Source organism: Sander vitreus, chromosome 14 (genome assembly GCF_031162955.1).
Source record: "Sander vitreus isolate 19-12246 chromosome 14, sanVit1, whole genome shotgun sequence".
Taxonomy (NCBI): Eukaryota; Metazoa; Chordata; class Actinopteri; order Perciformes; family Percidae; genus Sander; species Sander vitreus.
In genome coordinates this window covers 11,428,453-11,450,100 of record NC_135868.1, presented here as the reverse complement: position 1 = coordinate 11,450,100, position 21,648 = coordinate 11,428,453, and the positions used below count along the sequence as shown (strand labels likewise).

The 21,648-nt window shown below is 43.4% G+C and overlaps 1 protein-coding gene across 1 annotated transcript; it reads right to left on the bottom strand.

Annotated features, from left to right (window-relative positions):
* Positions 1-1,094: 1,094 nt before the first annotated feature.
* LOC144529318 (adhesion G protein-coupled receptor B1-like) lies at positions 1,095-20,821 on the bottom strand. Its single transcript, XM_078268331.1, has 31 exons — positions 20,086-20,821; positions 19,103-19,252; positions 18,907-19,005; positions 18,517-18,681; positions 17,927-18,091; positions 16,525-16,689; positions 16,253-16,417; positions 16,050-16,151; positions 15,830-15,936; positions 15,496-15,690; positions 15,289-15,357; positions 14,142-14,250; positions 13,469-13,612; positions 13,313-13,382; positions 12,990-13,092; positions 12,542-12,585; positions 10,120-10,246; positions 6,719-6,822; positions 6,499-6,601; positions 6,213-6,363; positions 6,028-6,097; positions 5,849-5,915; positions 5,657-5,742; positions 5,286-5,457; positions 5,073-5,168; positions 4,915-4,954; positions 4,102-4,724; positions 3,951-3,986; positions 3,736-3,840; positions 3,460-3,510; positions 1,095-3,226 (listed from the first exon to the last, which is right to left on the bottom strand). Exons 1-31 carry the CDS (start codon positions 20,786-20,788, stop codon positions 3,029-3,031), a joined length of 4,584 nt encoding a protein of 1,527 aa, XP_078124457.1. The 5' UTR covers positions 20,789-20,821; the 3' UTR covers positions 1,095-3,028.
* Between the last annotated feature and the right edge of the window lie 827 nt (positions 20,822-21,648).

The window sequence follows — 21,648 nt, the reverse complement described above, 5'->3', positions numbered from 1 at the left end:
AATACTCATAATACTCATATGTGCACGTGAGGCAAGTGATGCACTTTTCCCCCTTTTTTCTGAATGTTCTCTATTCTGTCTCTGTATCTGTCTGTCCATTTTTTAATCCATTTGTCTTCTTGCTCACTGATTGCAACTTTCTGCATATACATGAAAGAAACACAAATAACGAGGGGCCACAGTGACTCATGAGCAGGCTGTGTGGACTGCACAGATGACATATTGATGACAAATTAGCACAAAATGTTTCACAAAGCATAAAAACAGAGAAAATGGTGATATAGTAACAAACATTAAATGCAGTGAAAGATGGCAGTAAAGCACCATTTGCACACAAGCCAGTCTGTTCTCCAGCTGACCTCACAAAATGAGCAGTGCTATACAAATGTGTGATGTAAATCTCGTTTTGCTTATGCCTTGCAGCTGAATTACAGCACACTTTTCAATTAAAACGAAGAACAGGAGCTGATTACATGGAGAAGAGAGAAAGCTGAGTGAAAATACTGCCGACAAAGCAGCCAAAACTAAATTTAAACTGTTAACAACACCTCTTATTTTTAAAGAGGTCACAATCAAATATTCTGGCCCTGTCAAATGTGTTTGTTTCTTATTACTCAACGTCACAGGTCTTTTTGTCTCGGTAATGATTTGCCTCCCTGTAAAGCATGAAAATAGAACAGAGGAGAATTACACTTCCATCATCTTAAGAGATTGCTGTTTTTGTACCTGCAAATCACGTCTATATTTAGAGAGCAAAATGTCTGCCAGAGGCTTTAATGTGGCATGGTTTCAAAATCTGTTTCTCCACATTCTATCTCACCTTCTACATGTTGCAATATGCTATTTAAAGTTTACCATTATGTGCTTATTCACCAGGTGGAAATTATCCATTTAATATTTTAGTTTGTTGGATAGTGATTTCTTTTATATTTAGGTGCGTATTTGTTCTGTTGTGGCTTTAGATATGCAGATGCAGAAAAAGTTGTTTGTTCAGTTGTCCTGAATCAGACGATAGCAAGACTTCAGAGAATACGATATTTAAAGTTGCATTTCACCATTATAATGTGTCTACCCACCAATAATGAAGGATCACATTCTTCATGTAATACATTTGTGTATTTATTAGAAATAAGTCACATTCATTTTGTGCTCTGAAAACTGTACATTTACAGGAGGTAAAACAGAACATAAACAAAGTTGTGAAAAGGAAATACAAATGGGTATTCAATACAAGTAACTCGAGGTATGATTTGGGCTGAGGGAAGGACATAGGAATTTGAAGGGACAGGGAATTTGGCTGGTAGTACATACTATTGAGTTACTGACAAGGTTATCAAAAACACACAGAGAAGACATGAGGTTCAATTACCCACCGCTTAAGAGCAGAGAGTAATAACGATATCCTGAAGCACAGTTTAGAGATATCTATAGGCTATCATTCATTCTATATAATGTTGGATTTATAGAAGTACAATTATCTACCTGTCACAGAGAGCTCCAAATATGGAGTCTTGCGCTAACAAATCTAGTGAATAAATTCCTTGAATTACTAATACAGATTTGTTATACAATTTTCTCATAAAGCATCTATATGCTCTATAAATAAGAGGAAGATGGTATAAAAGTGTTGAAACATCGGTAAGAAAAGATTCTGCCTAAATCATAATATCAGTCTTGCTTGAGCATCAAGCGCCCATCATATTGCACTATTTCACACTGATGGCTGAAAACACAAATGTGTTGAAGTCTCAAGGACCTGGCGCTGCACTAGAAGTCATATCAGCGCCAGGAGCCTCTGCTTGGTCCAAGAGTCCTGCAAGGCTGAGAAACCAAAGGGCAATGATGAAAGGTCTCGCTGACCCCTTGAATCCACATGTACGACATGGAAGAGCCTGCATCCCCCCCAACTCCTCACATTTCCACCCAGCATTTCTCCAGAGTGCACTGCTCTTCCTGTGTGAGAGTCTGTGTTCATCCTGGTGCTGGTGTTTGGGTATTGAAGCAGAATGCTGGAAAACCAGGACATTTTGGGTAACTAACCACCTCTATCACCACTCAGTATGTTTGTCCCGATGCAGTCCATTTGTGCTCACAACACATTAAAGATGCATTGAATCTTTTTTTGAGCCTAATGTTGTAGGTCACGGCACAAAAACAATAAAACTTGTGCATGACAGTCATGAGGGGGATGAAAAATCTAAATATAGGCTATAAACCCAATAATGACAATAATAATGATAATCATAACACTGACAATAATCATTGGAATAATAATAAGCAATAGCATGGTGACAACAGCAGCGAGAAGCTCTATCAGTATGATAAAGCCCGCTCTCCAGTAGAGATGCAATATTCTCAATACAGAAAGTCTCATGGAAGAGTATCATTTTAGGCTGTTTGAAGCAGTTCCATGTGTGAAGCAATACAAACAAACACACAAATAGAGAAAATAAATTAACCCACGGCACTAAAACAAAATGTGTTTCTACCAAAGTGCAGAGTGTTGGACTCCAAGCCTTTTATGGTCTCTTATGCTCTCGTGCCCTGTCCTATTTTGTCCGAGAAGCAGGGAGGACACACCACGTTGTGTTATCTAATTTTTCTCCAAAGTTGAGTTGAAGGAAAAAAGAAGCACAGACATGTCGACCACATCTTCTGAACCCAGGCTGAAGAGTTCAGGAAACTCCCAGTGAAGTGTTAATGGAACCATAGCCAGTCCCGGTCCATGGTAACCACTGATCGCTCCATTAACCCTTTGGACCTTCAGAGCCCTCTGACACGAGATGCTTTAAGTCCTAACGGGGAAGCTACATCAAACATCCCATCACCACCACTACATCCACTCCTCACATCACTCTCTTCCTTCCTGCTCTGGTTGAGGGTTTGAAGACATTGATTATGGGACCTACATTCTCGCTTTGTCCCATACTTGGTTTCCTCTATTCTATCCATACAGGATCCCATTCCCAAACCAAAAAGGTGAACAAGGTGAAATCAGGTGGCTTCTCAGGCCCCCCCCTCCTTCCCCTCAGACCTCTGTCTGCAGGTCGATGATGTCCTGCCCCACAAGAGGGATGGTGGTGCCGGCCTTCTCCCACTCCACAGAGTGCAGCTCCAGAGGCGAGGCAGCTAGGGGCTCCAGATCTTTACGCACCCATGCAGGGGGTGACTGCTGTATTCCCCGGACTCCCTCCCATGGCCTCTCCAGAGGTCCTTGCTGTTTGTCCTGTTAAGGTACAGAGAGGAGGGACTTTAACACTGGTGTCACCCATCAGCACGGAGCAAATTCCTGATTTAATCAAAATGAAATGGGCTTCATTACATCAGAGGTGATTTTCTAATAATGAAAGTAATGTTTGGGGAAATTATTACTCCTTGAGGCAAGTGTAATATCTGATTGTGTGTCTGGTTTATAGGCAGTACAAATTTGAGATTGTGAGTTTGTATATAAACACTCACACTGTGGTTCGTTTTGTCACTTCCTCCTGAAGACACACTCCATCTCACAGACTGTAAGAAGCAAGGAAGAAAATACATCCTTAATCAAATGACCTCAAAGTAATGACAACTATAGTTCAATACACAAATCACCGGTTGTTTTATCAGGTCATTCTTATATCAAAGAATCCATTTTAACATTAGAACTGCCTCTGTTATGTTTCCCATGATTTGTTCTACATTTCCTGAAAATGAATGTCTATGGAAATGGATGATGAGCATAATATCATATGTTACCTTGCTGTCAGAAGCAGGCGACTCCCTGTCTTTCTCAGCATGATGTAGCTTCCTGTTTAGGTCCTGGAACATGTTCTGGTGGCGTTTCTTTGTGTGCATTATTTTCTAGAGAAGACAAAAAAACAACATTTTACTCTCAAACTCTGCAATGCATTTAACATGTATTGCATATAATTTATAATGTTTTCAAAAGCCAGAATCCAAACAATATTTACCTCAAAATCCAACTCAGCATAACGGGATTTCTGTCTCTGCAAAGAAAAAGAAAGGAAGTTGGTTTAGTCTCAGATACATATTAGAAACATTACACAAGAATGCATGAAACAACTATTCTGCAAGAGGTCACACGATTCCATCTCCTCTTACCTCCAAGGAGCTCATGGACAGTGTGGAGATGGTCTCACTCTTGGACATCATGGAGTTCATGGACTCAAAGGTGTTCTCCAGGCTGCTGTGGGTGATGTGAGACTCACTGGACATGTTGTGGATGTTCTGGATGGGCGAGTCTCTCTCTGAGTACGACACGCTGACCTGGTCCAATGGGATCGACTTGATCCCGAAGGCAGCCTGGGGCTCAGCAAAGGGCCCACTGAGGTGCATGAGTCTGGCCTGTGGCAGCTGCTCCACGCTGATGTTGTATTTTGTGGGGTCATCCTTAGGCTTAGACCTCAGGGTGGAGGTAGTGTTGGGCAGGAGGACATAACTGCTGCCGTCGGAAATGCTGCCCTCAGCCTGAGCCCGAGCAAGATCGGCATCCAGCTGCTTGAAGAGTTCCCCCTCGCAGACATACACTGGTTTCCCGCAGGTTGGGTCGACTCCTCCTGCCAGACGGCTCTTCTCTCTTTTCAGGGTGAGGGTGTGGCTGGAATATTCGGGAACTGCCTGCATGTGGCTCTTACTGGGGTTGGATGGCAGGGTGTGGAAGTTGGAGCCCATGGGAAGAGGCAGCTGAGGAGGAGGCATCTTCTCCTCAGAGGAGCTCTTCATACCTTTCAAGAAAAATGGTAAGAGAGAGTTAAAAAACAATGAAGAACCATGCCGCGTCTGAAAAAATGGTTCAATAAATATGTTCTCTTTTTATGCATGATCAGATGTGAAGTGCAAGGCTCACAGAAATTTAAATGCAAATGGGAAAATGGTTAAGAGCAGGAGGAAAAAGCTGATGTAAAAGGGGCTTACCTTGTCTGCTTGAATCTCCATCCTTTTCGCTATCAGACTGCTGATAAAAGAATAATAAATATTCTATCAGTGCTTAATGTATGCACATATTCATTTAGGGATAAAAAAAAGCAAGAGGCACTCAAGACATTAAAAAGGCAATAAGCCAAGATATTTACCATATGCTGGGTGTGGCCATTGTGATGGGAACTGCCAGAGTCTCCATTGCCGTCGTCCTTGTGGTCGACTACTCTGCACTTTACAGCTTCTTGAACCTAATGGATAGAGTGGAAAAACTCTGAAAATTGCATTCAAACCACAGCTTGTGTAACCTGACTTTCCTTTTTATTTTAATTCCTGTTACATTATCTCATCTAAATGTCTTTCCTTACCTCTCTACGCAGGATGCAGTGAACCATGACAATAATGAAACCCTCCAGAGAGTCAAAGACGGCAAAGAGGATCTGGAAGAGGGCGGAGCGGCGGTCAGTGATAGCCAGGACAGCAGACATCCAAGTGAGAGCCAAAAGGGGCAGAACCACGCAGGAGCTCCACAGTGATGCTCTGCAGGGTGAGACAACAACAGATTAGAATTACACAGGCTGCAATGGACTTCTGTTTCTCTACTGGCAGAGCTCATTCCCTCCTGTTGGTTTAATTGCGAGGCTTGATATCAAAGCACATCATCAATATACCTGTAATGGTATTGATGAGGACGATAAGCGCAATACTCTAGTGTACAGAGAAGATCAATAAGACCTACCCGGCTCTCTCCTTCAGCTTCACATCGGTGATTCCGTCCTTGGATACCAGCTTGTTGAAGACCAGAATACCAATGACCATATTCACCTGTTTGCAAGAAAAAAATGGATGAGACAATGTAATAATAGGTAATGCATTTACAAACAGACATATGTATTGTGATGGATTGGGACGTCAAAGTTAGAATACGTACCAAAACAACAGCCGCAGCAGGGCCAACAAAGGAGTAGAGGAGTCCACCCTCAAGAGACAGCCAGCAGCTAGAAAAGAGAAGAAGGAAGAATATTATTGCTTGAGCGAAGGGAAGAGCTTTTCAGAATAAATGCAGAGAAAAGAGAAAGCCCAAAAATGGCAGATTGAGACTTGACTTACTAGTTGACAGTTCCGTATCCTTTAGCTTTTGTGAAACCCACAGATACAGCCACCACCAGTGCAGGAAGGCCTGAAAGATAGAAAATACGCCATTCGTTAGAGCCTGAGAATATAAAAAGCATTTGACAATAGTGATGCAACAAAGGTTTTAAAAAAGAGATGAACATAAAGACAAGTACTCTTACCCCAGCCTAAGCACAAGAAGCGCTTGCGGATAATGCGGTTGCGCAGACGACCAGTGACAGCCATGTAGGACTGCCAAGCTTCTGTCAGCACCCAGCAAAAAGAAGAGAGGAAAAAGAAGTGCAGGAGAGCAGCTACGAGAGCACACACCACCTGTGGGAGCCCAGAAGGAAGGAGAGATAGAGAGGAAAGATGAGAAATCTGTGTCATTGGTGCTGCTACTTCCAAAATCCCCAAAGCAGTGACTTTCAGAGAGGTTTAAAAGAGAGGCTAGGAAGAGTGCCTTACCTTGTTGCGAGCCTGAGTTTGTCCGATGAGAATGAGGGCATTGGAGCATATAATGGAGAGGCAGAAGTTGATCAGGATAACGGAGCGCTCGGAGCGGATGTACCTGGAGTTTTGAAAAGGAAGAGTTTAGGGATAAGTAGGTAGAGGAGAGAGAAACCAGAGCACACAGCACGTAATGTTAGAGGCCGACATCCCGGACTTTGCTGGTAGGGTTACTTACTTCCACACAGAGACGTAGATGATGATGAGGAGCAGCAGGGTGAGAGAGGAGACCCCACAGCCAACAATGAGAGTCACGGACGGGAGCAGTGCCTTGTCCATGATCTACAGAGAGGAGACAAGACCAAACATGCCGCTTAGAGCTGATTACAAATACACATTCATGCAGAAAGGAAACCAGCACTGGGATATACACACGTGCGTGCACGACTAGTGACGCCTCTGGGTGTGCACTATCTGGAAGAGCAGACAGCTCCCTGTAGGCAAACAGTTGAATGGCACAATCAGGCCACGGATGAGACAAGGTGACCCCAAGGTGAACATGTCAGAAAGATGGAGCGGAAAACTAAACAAATGGTCAGGTTCACTGCGTTTCTCCAGTGAGCTTTTGAGTCAGCAAATGAGGCGAGGAGGATACTGCACATATAGCTCTCTCTACTAAGCAAAGACGGGGCAGTTCAGGGGGGTTGTTGTGTTCAGTCATTAGTTTGAGCTGTTACAGCAACCTTCAAATCATTGACAGACATCCTTAGCTTCTCCTTTTCTCTCCCCTTTAGCTGTGTTTTTGCATTTTCTTGCTATGTTGGTGTTTTTGTGCCAACCAGCAGCAGAGTGAACAGGTGGACCATTATCACCTGTGCATTAATCTGCCATCACCTGCCCTTCTGATCTCTGACAGTAGCTTAGCGCCTGCCACTGCCAGCAGCGGTGACTGCCCCATGTTTCAAACAGCCCTGGCACCGAACCTCTGGTGGAGGAAACAGAAGAGGGATTGTCTTTTGCCCTTCTTCCCTGCTGGAGGGCCGACAGGGTCACTGCTGCACACACAAATCTCATCTCCTTGAGACTTCACAAAGCTCTCGCTGCCTGGCTAACACACCTACAAAGCACCAGCAGCTAATTGTGTGGTTTCACTGCGTCCGTAATCCTTATCCGTCTCACACCTACTCTACTGGCTTTAATACGGTTTTGAGTTAATCTAACACCTCTGATCAAGTTGTCATCACCACAAAACGTGTGACCTGGTTGAAAATTGTTCGGGCTACAGATAAAGACACCCTCATTGACAAATGGTGTGATTATATTTTTGATAATGTTTGATGGAGAAAAAGGCGTGAAAGGGCTTAGTGGATCTAAAAAAGGTGAGTGAGAAAATGTCCTGAGATATAATAAATCTGCAGGTATCAAATTAGCACAGACAGAGGGGAAAGAAATAGACACTGCTTTGGCCTTCATTTGATTTATGATGGCCATAAATCCTTCTATTGCAAGCGTATATAAAGCATGGCATCTATTACGTTTGCCAGCGTTGTTAGGGAATTTAAATACAATACTGAGCCTTAAAGGATTGTTTCTCTCTAATGAAGGCTTTTTTTTTTATATCTAAGCACAGTTGGTGAAGTCTGGCCTACCCGGCAGCCAAAGACTAATTTAGTGTGGCAAATTTATTTCAAAATCTATCCAAATACATCAGAAGCGCCCCAAAAGCGATGGCAGATAGCAGAGGGATGAGCTGTCTTTTTGCTTCAGCCTTTACTCAATCTGGGGAGAGAAAAAATAACAAGGGCAATACAGTATGTTCTGTTCCCTCTCCTCCCAATCTCTATATCTGGGTTGATGCTTGCACCATGGGCCTCTGAGTGAAATCCAGACAGCCAGTATGACCTAAATATGATGCATGTCTTCTGCCTGCCCTTGACCGAATCACATGTTCTCATTTTGAACAATAGGAAAAGCAGGCAAAGGAAGACAAATTTGAAGAGAAACCTTTAACCAACACAGTGTTCCTGCTGTTTTTCTTAAATATTGATTACCCAGTGGTCAAGGGCATCTGCTGTACTAACTGTGTGGGCTGCTCCCACTGGACCATCAGGCTTCCAACACACATGATGTTACAGGACTAATGAAATCAGACCATATCGAATGAGAGCTAACACACTGCAGTATGTTTTTTGTTGTTGTTTTTTTTCTCTCTCTCTCTCTCTCTCTCTCTCTCTGCTTCTCACTTCTGTTTCTCATATGGCTCGCAGGAAGATGTTATTGAAAATGTCCACGGCACACATCAAAGGATGGCTGGAGAGGCGGGTGGGGGGAGAGAGGCGGAACCATCAATGCATGACCAGACGTCTGTTTCTCATTGGTCCGCCTCTCTGGCATTTTTCAGGCTGGCTGCTGTGGCCGAAGAGGAAGGAGAAGGAGGAGGAGGAGGAGGAGGAGGAGGAGGATGAAGGTGGATGTAATCGAGAATTCAGAGATAGTGGTAGACTGAAATGATTGGCGCAGCTGCTGTTTTACTGTTGCGGAAGGTTGAAAGGAGGGGTATGTGCAGCCTATAAGAACTATGGGAGGCGCTGTTCAGACTGACAACAGCAAGACAAATCAAATCTAGCAATCTAGCATGTAAACAACAGGTTGGGGGAAAATAAAGAAGAGGAGACTGAAGGGGCTTAGCAGCACAAAAACACTGCAGTCTAAATTCATGCGGTTTTGCCACTCACTGCCATTAAAAAAATGCACATTTAAAATGTACATTTCCTCAAACTAATAGACATCTGTTGATTTGTTTTTGTGTGTGCAGCAGCAATCAGATGCACAGCAGAGATGGACAGACAATTTCTTCTGTCCTGGGGGGAGGGGGGCTGTTCAGAGAAGAGATTTGTGTGTTTTTTTCCCCTCAGAGCATCTGAGTTATCAAAAAGATCATAGGCCGAGTTTGCGCTGCAGAAGCCGTTGCCACGGCAACTGGAGAACGAACAGCTCAAGAGGCAACACAGTCTAAGGGGGAAAATTACACATTGTCTTTGCGCATGATATACAGCGATGCTTAATGACAGATATCGGTAATTAAAGCATCCGGTGCACACAAGTTCCCTTGCACTAACTCTGTTTACTAATCTTACGTGCATTATTCAAAAATCGGAAATTAAATGCAAAGACAGACTACACAATAATCAAAAAGTAATTTTGAGTGACTGACGTAAAAATGTGGGATCAATGTTTCATATTTTTCATGCAAGCAACTGCATGAGATATTTCCCATAGGTGCGATAATATTTATTAAGTCGATTATGCAGCTGATTGCAAGCAAATTAGCATCAATTAACGCGCTCGTGCAAAACATGCCAATATGCAACTCATCATGTTTTAAAACCTAAATGCAATTCCTGCATATCAACATGTTGCTCGGTTATTTCCCCTCAATATAAACAGCCAGGCTGTAATTCTCCGATCAGCAGCACCTGCACGGAGACAAAGAGGTGCTGCCAAGCAGCGCTACAGCAAACCGCTCGAAAACAACAAGTAGGCAATACGTTCACACTGTTCCGCATTCAAACACGAAACAATTAAGGCAAATGTTTGACAAAAAAACAAGCACACATTGTTAAAAGACAGAAGACTTACCGAGTCGAAGTTGACGCGCGCTAAAATGGCGAAGGTGGAGAGGCTGTCACACACGCATTTGGTTCTAAATGAATGAACAGGGACCGCTCTGCAGCTCCGAGCAGACCAAGACCCAAGCAGAGAGGAACTGCACAGGGAAGGAGAGGGAAAGGACGGGTTAGGAGAGGAGAGATCTGACAAATCTCTCATGTGAATGTCTTTTGATGACATTACTTTTTCATATATGATGGGAAAATACATTTAGAACATTCTACTTATGGTACGGCCATCAGGATTGCATGTTAAATAGACCAATGCAGAAAAATAGACATTGTTTTACATTTTATATAATATATAATATTAAATACTGAAATATTTGTTATCCAGTGTGAGGAAAGTAAATATTTTTCATAATAACCTGAGGTGTTCAGTTTGCATCTCAGGAAAGGCTTAATGATGGCTTTTCACATTTATGTGATTAATAGCCATCTGCGCCATGATTAATGATGATGGGCTTTCATAAATCTCATTATTAGCATTATCTGTATCATTTCTTGTTATGGGCAATCTTTCCTCAGCAGACATGACATTGGCAACACTTGCCCAGTGCACTGGGGCAAAGGACAATGTGTTCCCTCTTTTGAAAAGGAGGGGAATGTGAAGACAATCTGAATTATGATTTCCATATGTTTTCCATAGTGAGGAAATCTACACTCCAACTGATTAATGTTTGTATTAATGCAATCTAAAACAAAGGGAATTTTGACATATGTACAATATCTGTCGCGATTTTCCTCACTCATACTGTGCCAAGCCTGATCAGACAAACAATGGATAAATTACAATACAAGCAGAGGGTAAAATCAATGAGTGCTTCGTTGAGGCCATCTTTTAAATGAGCTGCACTTATAGTTTGATGACAAATCAGCTTCTACAAATCACTGAATCTACAACATTTTGTTCAGAACTTTTATTGAGATCTGCCTTTGTGTGTAAGTGGAATTAGCAGCAGATGCCACAGAGCACAGAGGAGGTTAAAGCAACTCTCAGGCTCTGACTGACTGGTGAATACAGAGGGGCATCATAGTCTGCAGGTCCCGCCTGGTGCAGAGTGTCATGGGCACTCAGCCGCAGGGCAAACTCATCGTGGCAGTTAACTGGAATGGCATCTAAGCAGGCTTGGCTGCAGAGTTTAATGCGAGTAATGTTCGAGTTGTCATATCATGCAGATGGGTTCAATGTTGCGTGATGCACAGTAAGCCCTAAAAAAACATGTGTGGCCCTGAAATGTGTTCCCTATCTTTTGTCACAAAAAGCTGCTGAGCTTTTTTTATCTGTATCCATCTGGTTAAAGTTCAGTGGTGGAGGTAATGGAGCACTTCCTGTGATGAGACATATGCAGCTCTGTAAACAAGCATTGACCCCAAACTCTGCCATCAGCCAGAGCTCCCTCCTCTGCCATTCCTACCGTCTTTATCCTCCCATTAATCACATCCGCCGTCAAAACTGAGAGGCACATTGCCCTCCTTCCAAAAGTATAAGAGTTGATCACATTTTCTTCTTCGATTCATTTTTGTTTTTGCTTTTGCTTATGCTTTGACTCTGGTTGTTGTGGTACATGTGAAAAGGTGTTGGGGGTATCTGGGTGCATTTTCATTTCTTATCTGTCCTCCACAAGTGTCCAAATCTATTTAAATGCAAATGGTCCACCTGTGTATTCTTCAGGAGGGCATAGTGGGCTTGGGGCTGATTGATCCAGGCCACCAGGAGCTCCTTTCATAAGTCATTAAAATGCATCTAAGCATCTTTAAAAACTCCCAGGCGCCATAGCCATTAACCCCTGGCGGTGACATATAAACACGACTCAGAGGCGAGGTGGGGAGAGCTGCCATTGTCTTTAGATTGACACTCTGCGGTGTGATCTATAGAGACGCTGCAATGAGTTTATTTACTGATGTATGTAATAAAGTTGGAAGTGATGCCTGTGTATTTTTCCCTCCTCAGGATGTGGTTCATTTAAAGCAGTAGACTGCTTGATCAAAATGTTGCTCAACTAGAACCACTGCACATCACTGCGGTTGTCATTTAAGTCTGTGTGTCATGCAGTAAGTATGTCAGACAGCTGAGGGAGGCCTGGTGCTGCTGGCTCGCAGAGATGGGTCAACATGTTGTGGCATTGCTTTGTCCTCCTTGTCGGAAATGATTGACATGAAAAATGGATGAAACATTTTTGCTGTAGAGATTTGCTGTGTAGATCTTGGCGGGTGAATGTTCATATGCAGTGACAGATGAAGCATGACTGAAAGGACGTCGGCTACAAGCTAGGAGATTAACAACAACAAGCGCCAGATTGGCTTACAAGGCCATCCAGGACAGGATATAGAAATGAGAGTGAAAGTTAGATGCACATTTATGAAGAAAAACAACTTTGGTCAACACTTACGTTTCGCTTTCGTCCCATGAGAGGCATGTCTCATTCATGGTGCCCTGCAAAAAAGAGGCAGATGGAGAAGTCAGTGTGAGGAGTCTCTGCAGAAAAGGGTAGGTTGTGTAGGTTGGGATGCCGTACTATAAACGTGTGAAATGCAACAGCTTGCTGCCAGCCACTTGCCCACATTTCTCGCCACCCTGCACCATAATACAGGCACAGAACTAAAAACAGCTTCTTATCAGCTGCAGGGACTAATTACTGCACATGATTTCTCATCATCGTCAACTGAACGTGTGGTTCAGCTGTGATCTTTGCCGGGTTTCAACCGACACAAGTATACGTAAAAGTCACAGTGTCACTGCAAATGTCACCAAAATGTCAGGCTATGTGTGAGCAAAACACCCCAAGGGAAAAACATTTTGTAAGTCTCCATTAAATTGGGTAAACATTAAGGACTTACATTGTGGAGGTGGGGGAACTCGATCTCAACGGGGGAGGACAGGAGAGCCGGGGTTGGCTTGACAATCACTGTCACCACCTTGGAGTTGAGGAGGGTGGTGTTACTATGGAGAAAGACAAAATTGCACAGTCAGTGTCGTCCATATGAGACATTATAGTTGAATGAATATGGTCAAGATTTGGCATGATGCTTTACAACAAAAATGTAAGCGAGGACGAGAATATAAGTTAATTAGTAGTGAGTGAGGCGCCATCTGGTGGCAACAAAATATTACTTCATGGAAGGCCAGTTACATGCATGTAAAAGCCAAGAAATTGTATTACCTCTGGAAGGACAGAATAGAGGCAAGGTTTCTGTAGAGGACAATGCCGGTCACAAAAGCATCGTTGACATCTGCAAAAAACAACATGCCTGCTTAGACTCAAATTCACAAAACTGCACATTGGTTGATGTAGAAAATGATGTCTGTTTGATCTTACCAGACTGTTCAATGGACAGAGCATCACGGGATACTGTGATCTTCTCCTCAGAGGTCCTGACCCAGTCCAGCATGCCCCTCCACCCCTTCACAGGGAAGGTGAAGTTGGAGTTTGTAGTTGTCGGGCGCTTGTGGATGCTCAGCACTGAGAAGGACAGAGATTGAGAGACAGGGGCTTTGTTAGTGAACAACACTCAGAGGTCACAGTTCCTATGTACACTGTGTTGGTTGAGGAATTGTCTAATGCAAAGGACATGTTGTTCTCATGCGTCATGTATGTCTGAGTGCAGTAGTCATTCTCCACTAAATCCTGTGAGAATGTCACCTTCCATGACTCCAAACAGTCACACAAGTCAGAGAAAGTGACTCAGTGTGAAGTTTACAGTTATTTACAGTATTTGACAGATTGATAAAGTTTTTGTAAAAGCCTGTGTAAGTTTGTGTATTTGTGTAAAATATGTGTGTTATGCCAAATACACTTGCACAATATCTTGGGGATGGCACAAGTAATATGGCATAAACTTGAAGTGATAACTGGTGCATTCTGCTGCTGCTTATATGGACTCAGATTCAAAAGCAAGATTAAGATTGATACACTCTCCGACTGGAGAGAGGACAAATCATCCTGACTAGACATGAGTAGAGAGCTGCTGGAAAGGGAAATTAGGGCTCACCTAAATTCTCCGTGACTTCATAAATGTCCTGAAAGCCACTCATTTGCATACCGATCATGTTTACAAAGTCCTCAACAAGGTGGAGGAACTCCTTAATGCTGGCACCCATCTAGATAAAAGTAACAAATGGAAGAGAAACAGAGGAAGAGTTAGAACGGGAGAAAATAGAATAATAAGGCAAGGACCTATATGGACATATGGACATTACATACAATTTAAACAATTAGTACAATTGAACACTTAAGCTAGGCTACCGTTTATTGATTACATGCCCATATCTATTTCCTTTTCTTTTGTCAGTCCAGCTTTTACTTATTCTTTCAGAGCACCTCTGCAGTGAAGAGAAAAAAGAAGAAAAAAAACCTATAGCTTGCTGCTATGAAAAAAACACCACACTGCTTGCTGCTATGAAATAACCTCAGAACTTCCTTAAGGCCATAAATGGGCAGGCTGTTGATTCATACTCAGGCTTTTCTGTCCTCTCCCTCTCACTCGGTGGAAGGGAGGGCTGCCTGCGTGTCTCTGACGCAGAACTGAAGCGATGTGGGCGCAAGGTGTAAGGGATGTACGGTCTGTGTCTCCTTACAACCAGCATCGGTATGTAGGGTGCCATAGAGACACAGATCGCAAAGTGGGCGTAGTGATTCTCCCTGAATCAATCTCTCTCTCTCTCTCTCTCTCTCTCTCTCTTGTCACCTTGAAGTGTTCACTTTCTCTTGTCGCAGTGGACTTGGTGATTCACAATCCCGTTTTTAATTTGTGAGTTTACCCTCTGTATTGGATGTCTTGTTTGTCAAATTTTTCTACGCTTATTTTTCTCAGGGAACTCCATTAGTAGAAACTGTTTCTTCACTCACTTTAGCAGGAACACTGATTTGATTTGAATGAAGTACATCAACAGGTGGTCAGATGAGTCAAATTTCTGTTAAGTATGTTGTAACTATAACTTATGAACAAATCTAAAAAGAAATGAGGGTAGAACTAGATGATAAGTTATGCTTTAGACATGAAATGTAATTCTTTTGTTGTTGGACTGATCATTTTAGCTCTTAGCATCATACTCTTATTCATTCTCATAACAGACTTATTTTCTCCCCTGCTTATATTCAGTCTGGATCACTCACAAACACACACTCTTATCACGTACCAGCTGTGCCTCCTCCCATTTGTCACGATGCTCCTCCTTCAGTAAGTTGCTGATTGTCTGGACGTAGTTCTGCAGAACATTAAATGGAGGCAGATGTGTAAGAAGATACCAAATCCAGCTTAATTAGAAACTATGTTTGCTTAGAGAAGCATGTATCTGAGAGTGTTGCATTATATTATTCTTTAATATACACATATTTCAGCTTACCTCAACATCAGCGTTGCTCAATCTCAGTCTGGTTCCCTTGTACAGTTCAGTGGTGTTCTTCAGGATTTCCATGATGGCCAAGAGGTCACCGCTGTACTGGGCCCCCTTATCAGAGGAGAATCTCAAGCGTGAAATCACCTCAGCGACCCCGTCCACACTCTGCCCCAACTGCGCTTTGGAGTTGTAGTCCCTCGACTGCAGAAGATAAATTCAGAGGTTAATCTGAAATCTTTGACATTCGCTAGTATGAGTTTACTACTGGGAAATTAGCCATATGAGGACACAGCAGATGAGACATTTTGCATTTTAATTAGGGTACAGTGTCAGGGCTTACCAGCATCTGAATGTTCTCATAGTTCTTGGAGACACACTTGATGTGAGTTGGGCTCTCCCAGGAAGCAAGACCTACAGCATCCAGGGTGCACCGGCGCAGAAGCGGACCTGTTAATGAGACAAAGTACATACTTGTAGTTGGCATAATGGGGGATGATAAACAGTCTAAAATGTCCAAGGAAAACAGACAAAGCATGTCGCTGTCCTGGCTGTCTTTGTACCTGAGGAATCAGCAGGGCAGGCAACAGCAGCCATGTCTCCAGCGGGAGTTTTCTTCCACACAACATCTCCGGTGTTCTGCTCAGGGCAGATCTCATGGGGCTCTATAAAGTTACAAGGATAAATAGAAGGATAAGTAATCTCTTTCCCTATGGAATTGTATTGCAGACTGGCCACCCTTATGCATTGTATTGTAGTCACTAACCAGGGCATCTCTTCTCATTGCAACGCTTCTGCTCGCCCTTTTCACCGGGGCAAGACTCTCCACCAAAGAAAGGCCCTTCACAGACTCTCTGTCTCTGCTGGATGCCTCCACCGCAAGTCTTGCTGCAGCTGCCCCAAAAGCTCCACGCATGCCAGCGTCCATCAACTAAAGGCAGAGAATATTTCACACCATGAACTCTTTGATATGTCCAATTTATTTATCTTTTATTTAGATAATGACTCTTGAATTTGTGAATTTAGTTTCTTATTTACCAGGACATTCTTTCAGGAAGCAGTTGACTGACTCTTTCCAGCTGCCGTGGCACTCGGAGCCCCCGTAGGATGGCCCGTTGCACTCCCTTATTCTCTGCATGGTGCCGTTGGAGCAAGAAGCAGTGCATGTGCTCCAGGCAGACCACTCATTCCAGTGTCCATCCACTAGAGGGTGGCAGAGGATACATAAGAGAGTTACAGCGGGCGCAAGGACAAGACGGACCCTCAGGCCACAGGCATCACGGCACACTCACTGATGCTATTACCATTTCACATGACCTACTTTAGCTGAGTTTAAGTGAAACAGAAAGTTGGAGCTCAGTTATCTGTCCTTCAAGCATGGCTGTATGTGCCTCTTAACCTCTAAGATATACTGTCCTCAAAACTAAAATCAAGTTTATGTCATTATGGACATTATGAGCATTGTTTAGTGCAATTCACTTAGCTGAGAAGACCAAGAGGCCCATCTTTTTTGTCTTAGTGAAAAGCAATGCTGCTCTAAAAACTCTATAATGGGTATTTTTTAAATAAAGGGCATAGAAACATAAATGAGAAGGAACATCAGATTTAATTGGTGGTATAAAAGATAAAAAAAAAGAATTCTAGCCTTGTAAGATGGTAAAATGTGCATAGTCTTAAAAAAACGTTAGATTGGTCAAAATACATTTTTTAATCATGCTAAAAGGGCTATTAAGTGTGACTCAATTTTCTAAGCCTTTCTATTTCAAATGAAAAGTGTAATCATCTCTCAGTAATGACTTTGCTAACAGCCCGTCCTCCCTTTCAGACATTAACAGTAATTCGGCTGTGGCACATAGAGACATCTGCTGATGGTAACACGCAATTGCAACAAGTTGGATAGATAGAGAAATCACTTTTTGAATATTTGAAAGATAATAATAACCACCAAATCTGGGGTGGAAAAAGTGGGAAAAACTAACTGTAAAAACTGCAGCTGTGAATTCAAGTAAAATCCCTTCAGCACACGAGTATGTGGCAGAATAGGAATGCTTCTAATATGTTGAGTGACCATGAACACAGCATGAGTCACCTGTGTTTTTTCACAAAGCCACTGACTAATGCCCACAGAGGCTTTTATTCTGTCAATGCGTCAGATGTAATGTCAACCTGCCACTGCAGTTGCTGTTTGTGATGGTGATGATGCCAATGAGTGGTTTAATTAGCTCTCATGTAAGAATCAGTTAGCTCAAGGGTCAAGTAACATCAGCTGTTATGGATTTTTAAACATGGTAGTAAAATAACAAACTGGCACAGTAATGCAATAATACCGTAAGTGTTTGGATTTTTTAGGTAATGTGATGTTTTTTTTTTTACATGTATCTTTTTATGCATTGTAATGTATATCATCAAGTCAGCAATAAGAAAAAAATGGAAGACTCACCTGGGCAGACAGCAATGTTGCAGAACTTGGTTTGTCTTGAAGGACCGCGGCAAGGCTCTCCTCCATTCTGGGGCAGCTTGCATGTGCGGGTACGGTCACGATAACCACGACCGCAAGTGGAAGAGCACAGGCTCCAGGGGGTCCACTCATCCCAAGCACCATCCACTACACATGGGAAACATAGAGGGATAATTTGATTAAGGAAGTTATAGTTTGTTTAAAAATTGGGGTTTTGAATTCACGTGAGGTTTCAAAGGCTGCACATCACAGGCACATTTTGTAAACTCTCCACTAGGTGGGGCAGTCCTTCACACAATCGCTAAGACATGGCACTAAATGCACAAACGATTAGAGAGATTTAGTTGACATTGTATAGCAGTATCTGAAAGCTCAGAAATGCCTCCCTAACCTGCCTGCTTCTCTTTATCTACTATTCATTTGTGACTGATGCTGTATGAAGGGAAATCATTAAGGGATAATGGCTTTTACCCCCATTGTCAAAAAGGGTCGACATTTTCAAAATCACACTCTCTTTTACTCTTCCCCCCCACTGTCACGTTCACATTAGAGAAGAGGAACCAGGCACTCACCGGGGCAGACGGCTGTGTTGTTGCAGGGCCGGTTCTCACGCAGGGGTCCGGTGCACTGGGTAGTGAAGGAGGAAGTAGCACAGACGCGAGTGCGGCTCTGCCAGCCCTCTCCACAGGTGATTGAACATGTGCTCCAGGGGGACCACTCATCTGTCTTAGCATCTACTGTGGAAGAAAACATGAATTAGAGGGTCAGCACACCAGGCCCTCAACACTGGATGTTAAGATTGTACTTTGTTGCACTCTGGTCCACCTTTAGCTTCTGTAGTTGAATGCAGATAATTACTTTTTTTGCAGTACGCCATTCACATCTGCAAAGTGTGAACTATGTATAAATAAATTACCCCCAACACATCACAGTGTGTAAAACATCCGTTAACAAGATTTCACCTGTTTGGGTTGCAACAACTCCAAGGTTAGAATCATCAGCATAGTCTCTCTTCAAGCCAACGATGGCTCGCAGACCCTGGCTCCTGTTGCGTTCTTTGCCTGAGAGAATTTGAAAATTGCATGATTATTGCATTGAATCAGAGCCATCTGCAGCCGAGTGCTCTCAACTAAATGACTAAATGACAGGTGTGCTTACCAATGCAGGGCTGAGGGTTGCAGGCCCGTCCTTCTTCAACTGTTCCCTCGCACACGCTGTCCTCGGGCTGGCAGGCACGGCTGCGCACCTGGACTCCACCACCGCATTCCTGGCTGCATACTGACCAGCGGCCCCAGCCAGCCCAGCCCTCTGCAGGAAGAGATAACAAGAGGGGAGATATTTAGCAATGTTCAAAATTCATATTGTTGCAAGAAATAAGTTGATGACAGCAAGCATGTATGACTCAGCAAATATTTCCTCTATAAGTGTCATATATAAGAACAGGAAGTGAGTATAATTTGTTTTATGTGCAGAGAATGAGCACGGACGATTCTTTGTGAGCAGAAACGAGCACTCAACCTAATAGATGTTGCATTGAAATGGTGATGGTTTGCTTTTAACCACTTGGTGTGAGCCACGGCAGAGGGGTGTGTTAAGGCTGACAGTTGGTTGCTATGACGACTACAAGTGCTGCACTTCAATTTCCGCTGCCAGCTGACTGAGGCCGTTGTGCTCTTTTCTACCCCCCCCCAACCTAACACAAAACATGGCCTCCATCCCTCCCCAAAATGAAGAATTGGTGATGTGTGCTGTTCAGTTAGTCTTGCCAATGAGTCCTGAAGTTTTTCACAATTACTCTAACACCTTTGATTACTTCTTATTACTTTGTGGCGGCCAAGTGCACATCCTTTGTCTGTACTCCTGCTCTACAGACATGGATCATTACCCTCAGCAGCTCCTAACATGAAAACACAGAAATAGCAGGGCTGGAGACCCCCTGCAGAGCTGTGGGGTCCTGGAGAACATTATATACCCCATCTAGCCTAGTGGATGTCATTACAAAACATCACGGCTAATACAGTTTTTTTTGAGGCGAGATGTTTAGATAAACCTCCTGAGATTTTGGTTTTTCTTTCACTTTCTTTCACATTTTAAACAGTTTAGTGTCAAGGTAAATTAAACCAAACATGTTACAAACTTACTGATAATCTCAGCATCGTGTCCGTTGTCTCTGGGAACAGTAAGGCATTTCTCAACGTAGACACCACCTCTGTAGCAGCTTCCTGGCTTCCTCTTTGGGGCCTCCCAGCACTGGCAGGGTGTGTTCATGATGCCACAGGGATAATCATGGGTGCTACTGGACAGACACTTCTCCAGCCACTGGCACAGCATCTGGCAGGCAGGCATACTTGGGTTCCTCTTCCCCACGACCAGAAACTCAGCCTTGAACTCACTGACATCATTCTGTCCCTCCAACATCTCCACGCCGTTTCTCGCAGCCACCTTGCGGATCTGCAGGAACTGCTTGCTGGACTCCAGGTAGGTAACAGTGGTTGATGCGTCGCACAGCCTGACAACCTCGTCAAAGCTCTCCATGCCCAGATAGGTGCGGGAGGTCTCGATGAAGGAGTCAAACTGGAAGGTCTTGATCTGGCGGGGCATGCAGGAGTCGGTTGGCTTGGTGATTTTCATGTAGACGTTGTAGCGGCGAGGATCAGGGTTCTGCAGGGTCCAAGAGCATGGTGTGGAGTGCAGGGTGGTCGTAGAGGAGAATACACCAAAGAAGCGACTCTGTTCCAGGGTGGCACAGGTGGCGGAGGCTGGGCCGGAGGGAGTGCAGGAGGTCAAACCAAAGAAGAGCAGTACCAGGGCCACACAGGGGCCGGTAAGTGCTGACCACGCCATTGGTCGGCTTAGATGAATGTTGTTGTTCTTGTTTCTGTGATTGCTGGTTCGACCAGGTTTTTTCTTTGTTGCAAGTTACTGCACTTGTTTCAGATCTTTTGATGTTATCTATAAAACCGGGGACAGGGGGAATGAAAAAGAGGAGAAAAAACTGTCAGAATGCTCCAACATCTAAATAATCAGAACAAAACACCACACATCAGTATGCAGGTTAAGGCCTTCTCCAAATGAAATGAATTTTTTTCACAATATTCATGAGATGCATTTTAATTGGACCCATTGTCCAACTGATATTTATGCGTCAGGGATTTGCCTCTGATCAGTATCATAGTGTTTCGGGGCAGATTCAATGATCTAAAATGTCCAGTTCTTCGGGACATAATTGCTCTGGCACTGCAATTACAATCCTTCACAGCAGGCTGGTATCTCTTTCCTCCCACACACTGAACTGAACTGCGAATCATGTGCGTCAGTCTGACGTCCATAGAAGCATTGCCCCTGGCAACCACAGACGCCTATTAGTTCCATTATTTTTGTGCACGCCTACTACTAAGTGGTAAACAAGAGAAATGGTTACTCTGTGTGCATGTCAAAGTGTGATTACACACTGTGATGTGGGACCTCACATTGCATTTGGGATATGTCCTGCATTGCATACCAGAGCATAGAATGAAATTAAATATGCATATAAAGTAACTAAATGACAGTCACTCCTGCATATTAATACAAATGCTTGCAGGGTAATGTAGATGCATCAATAAAATCTACTCGAATGATGCATTTGTATTCTACTCTGCAGAGGGGCTACATGCATTCAAATGAAGCATCCACCTTCACTTGCAAACATGCTTTATGCAGAC

Bases quoted from the DNA above. Each gene is read 5' to 3' on its own strand.
- LOC144529318 (XM_078268331.1), bottom strand. From the start codon at position 20,788: ATGGCGTGGTCAGCACTTACCGGCCCCTGTGTGGCCCTGGTACTGCTC. The intron at 13,093-13,312 runs GTAATACAATTT...CTTTCTCCATAG, and splicing joins TCTATTCTGTCCTTCCAGAG to TAACACCACCCTCCTCAACT. The intron at 3,511-3,735 runs GTAACATATGAT...TGCTTCTTACAG, and splicing joins CGCCTGCTTCTGACAGCAAG to TCTGTGAGATGGAGTGTGTC.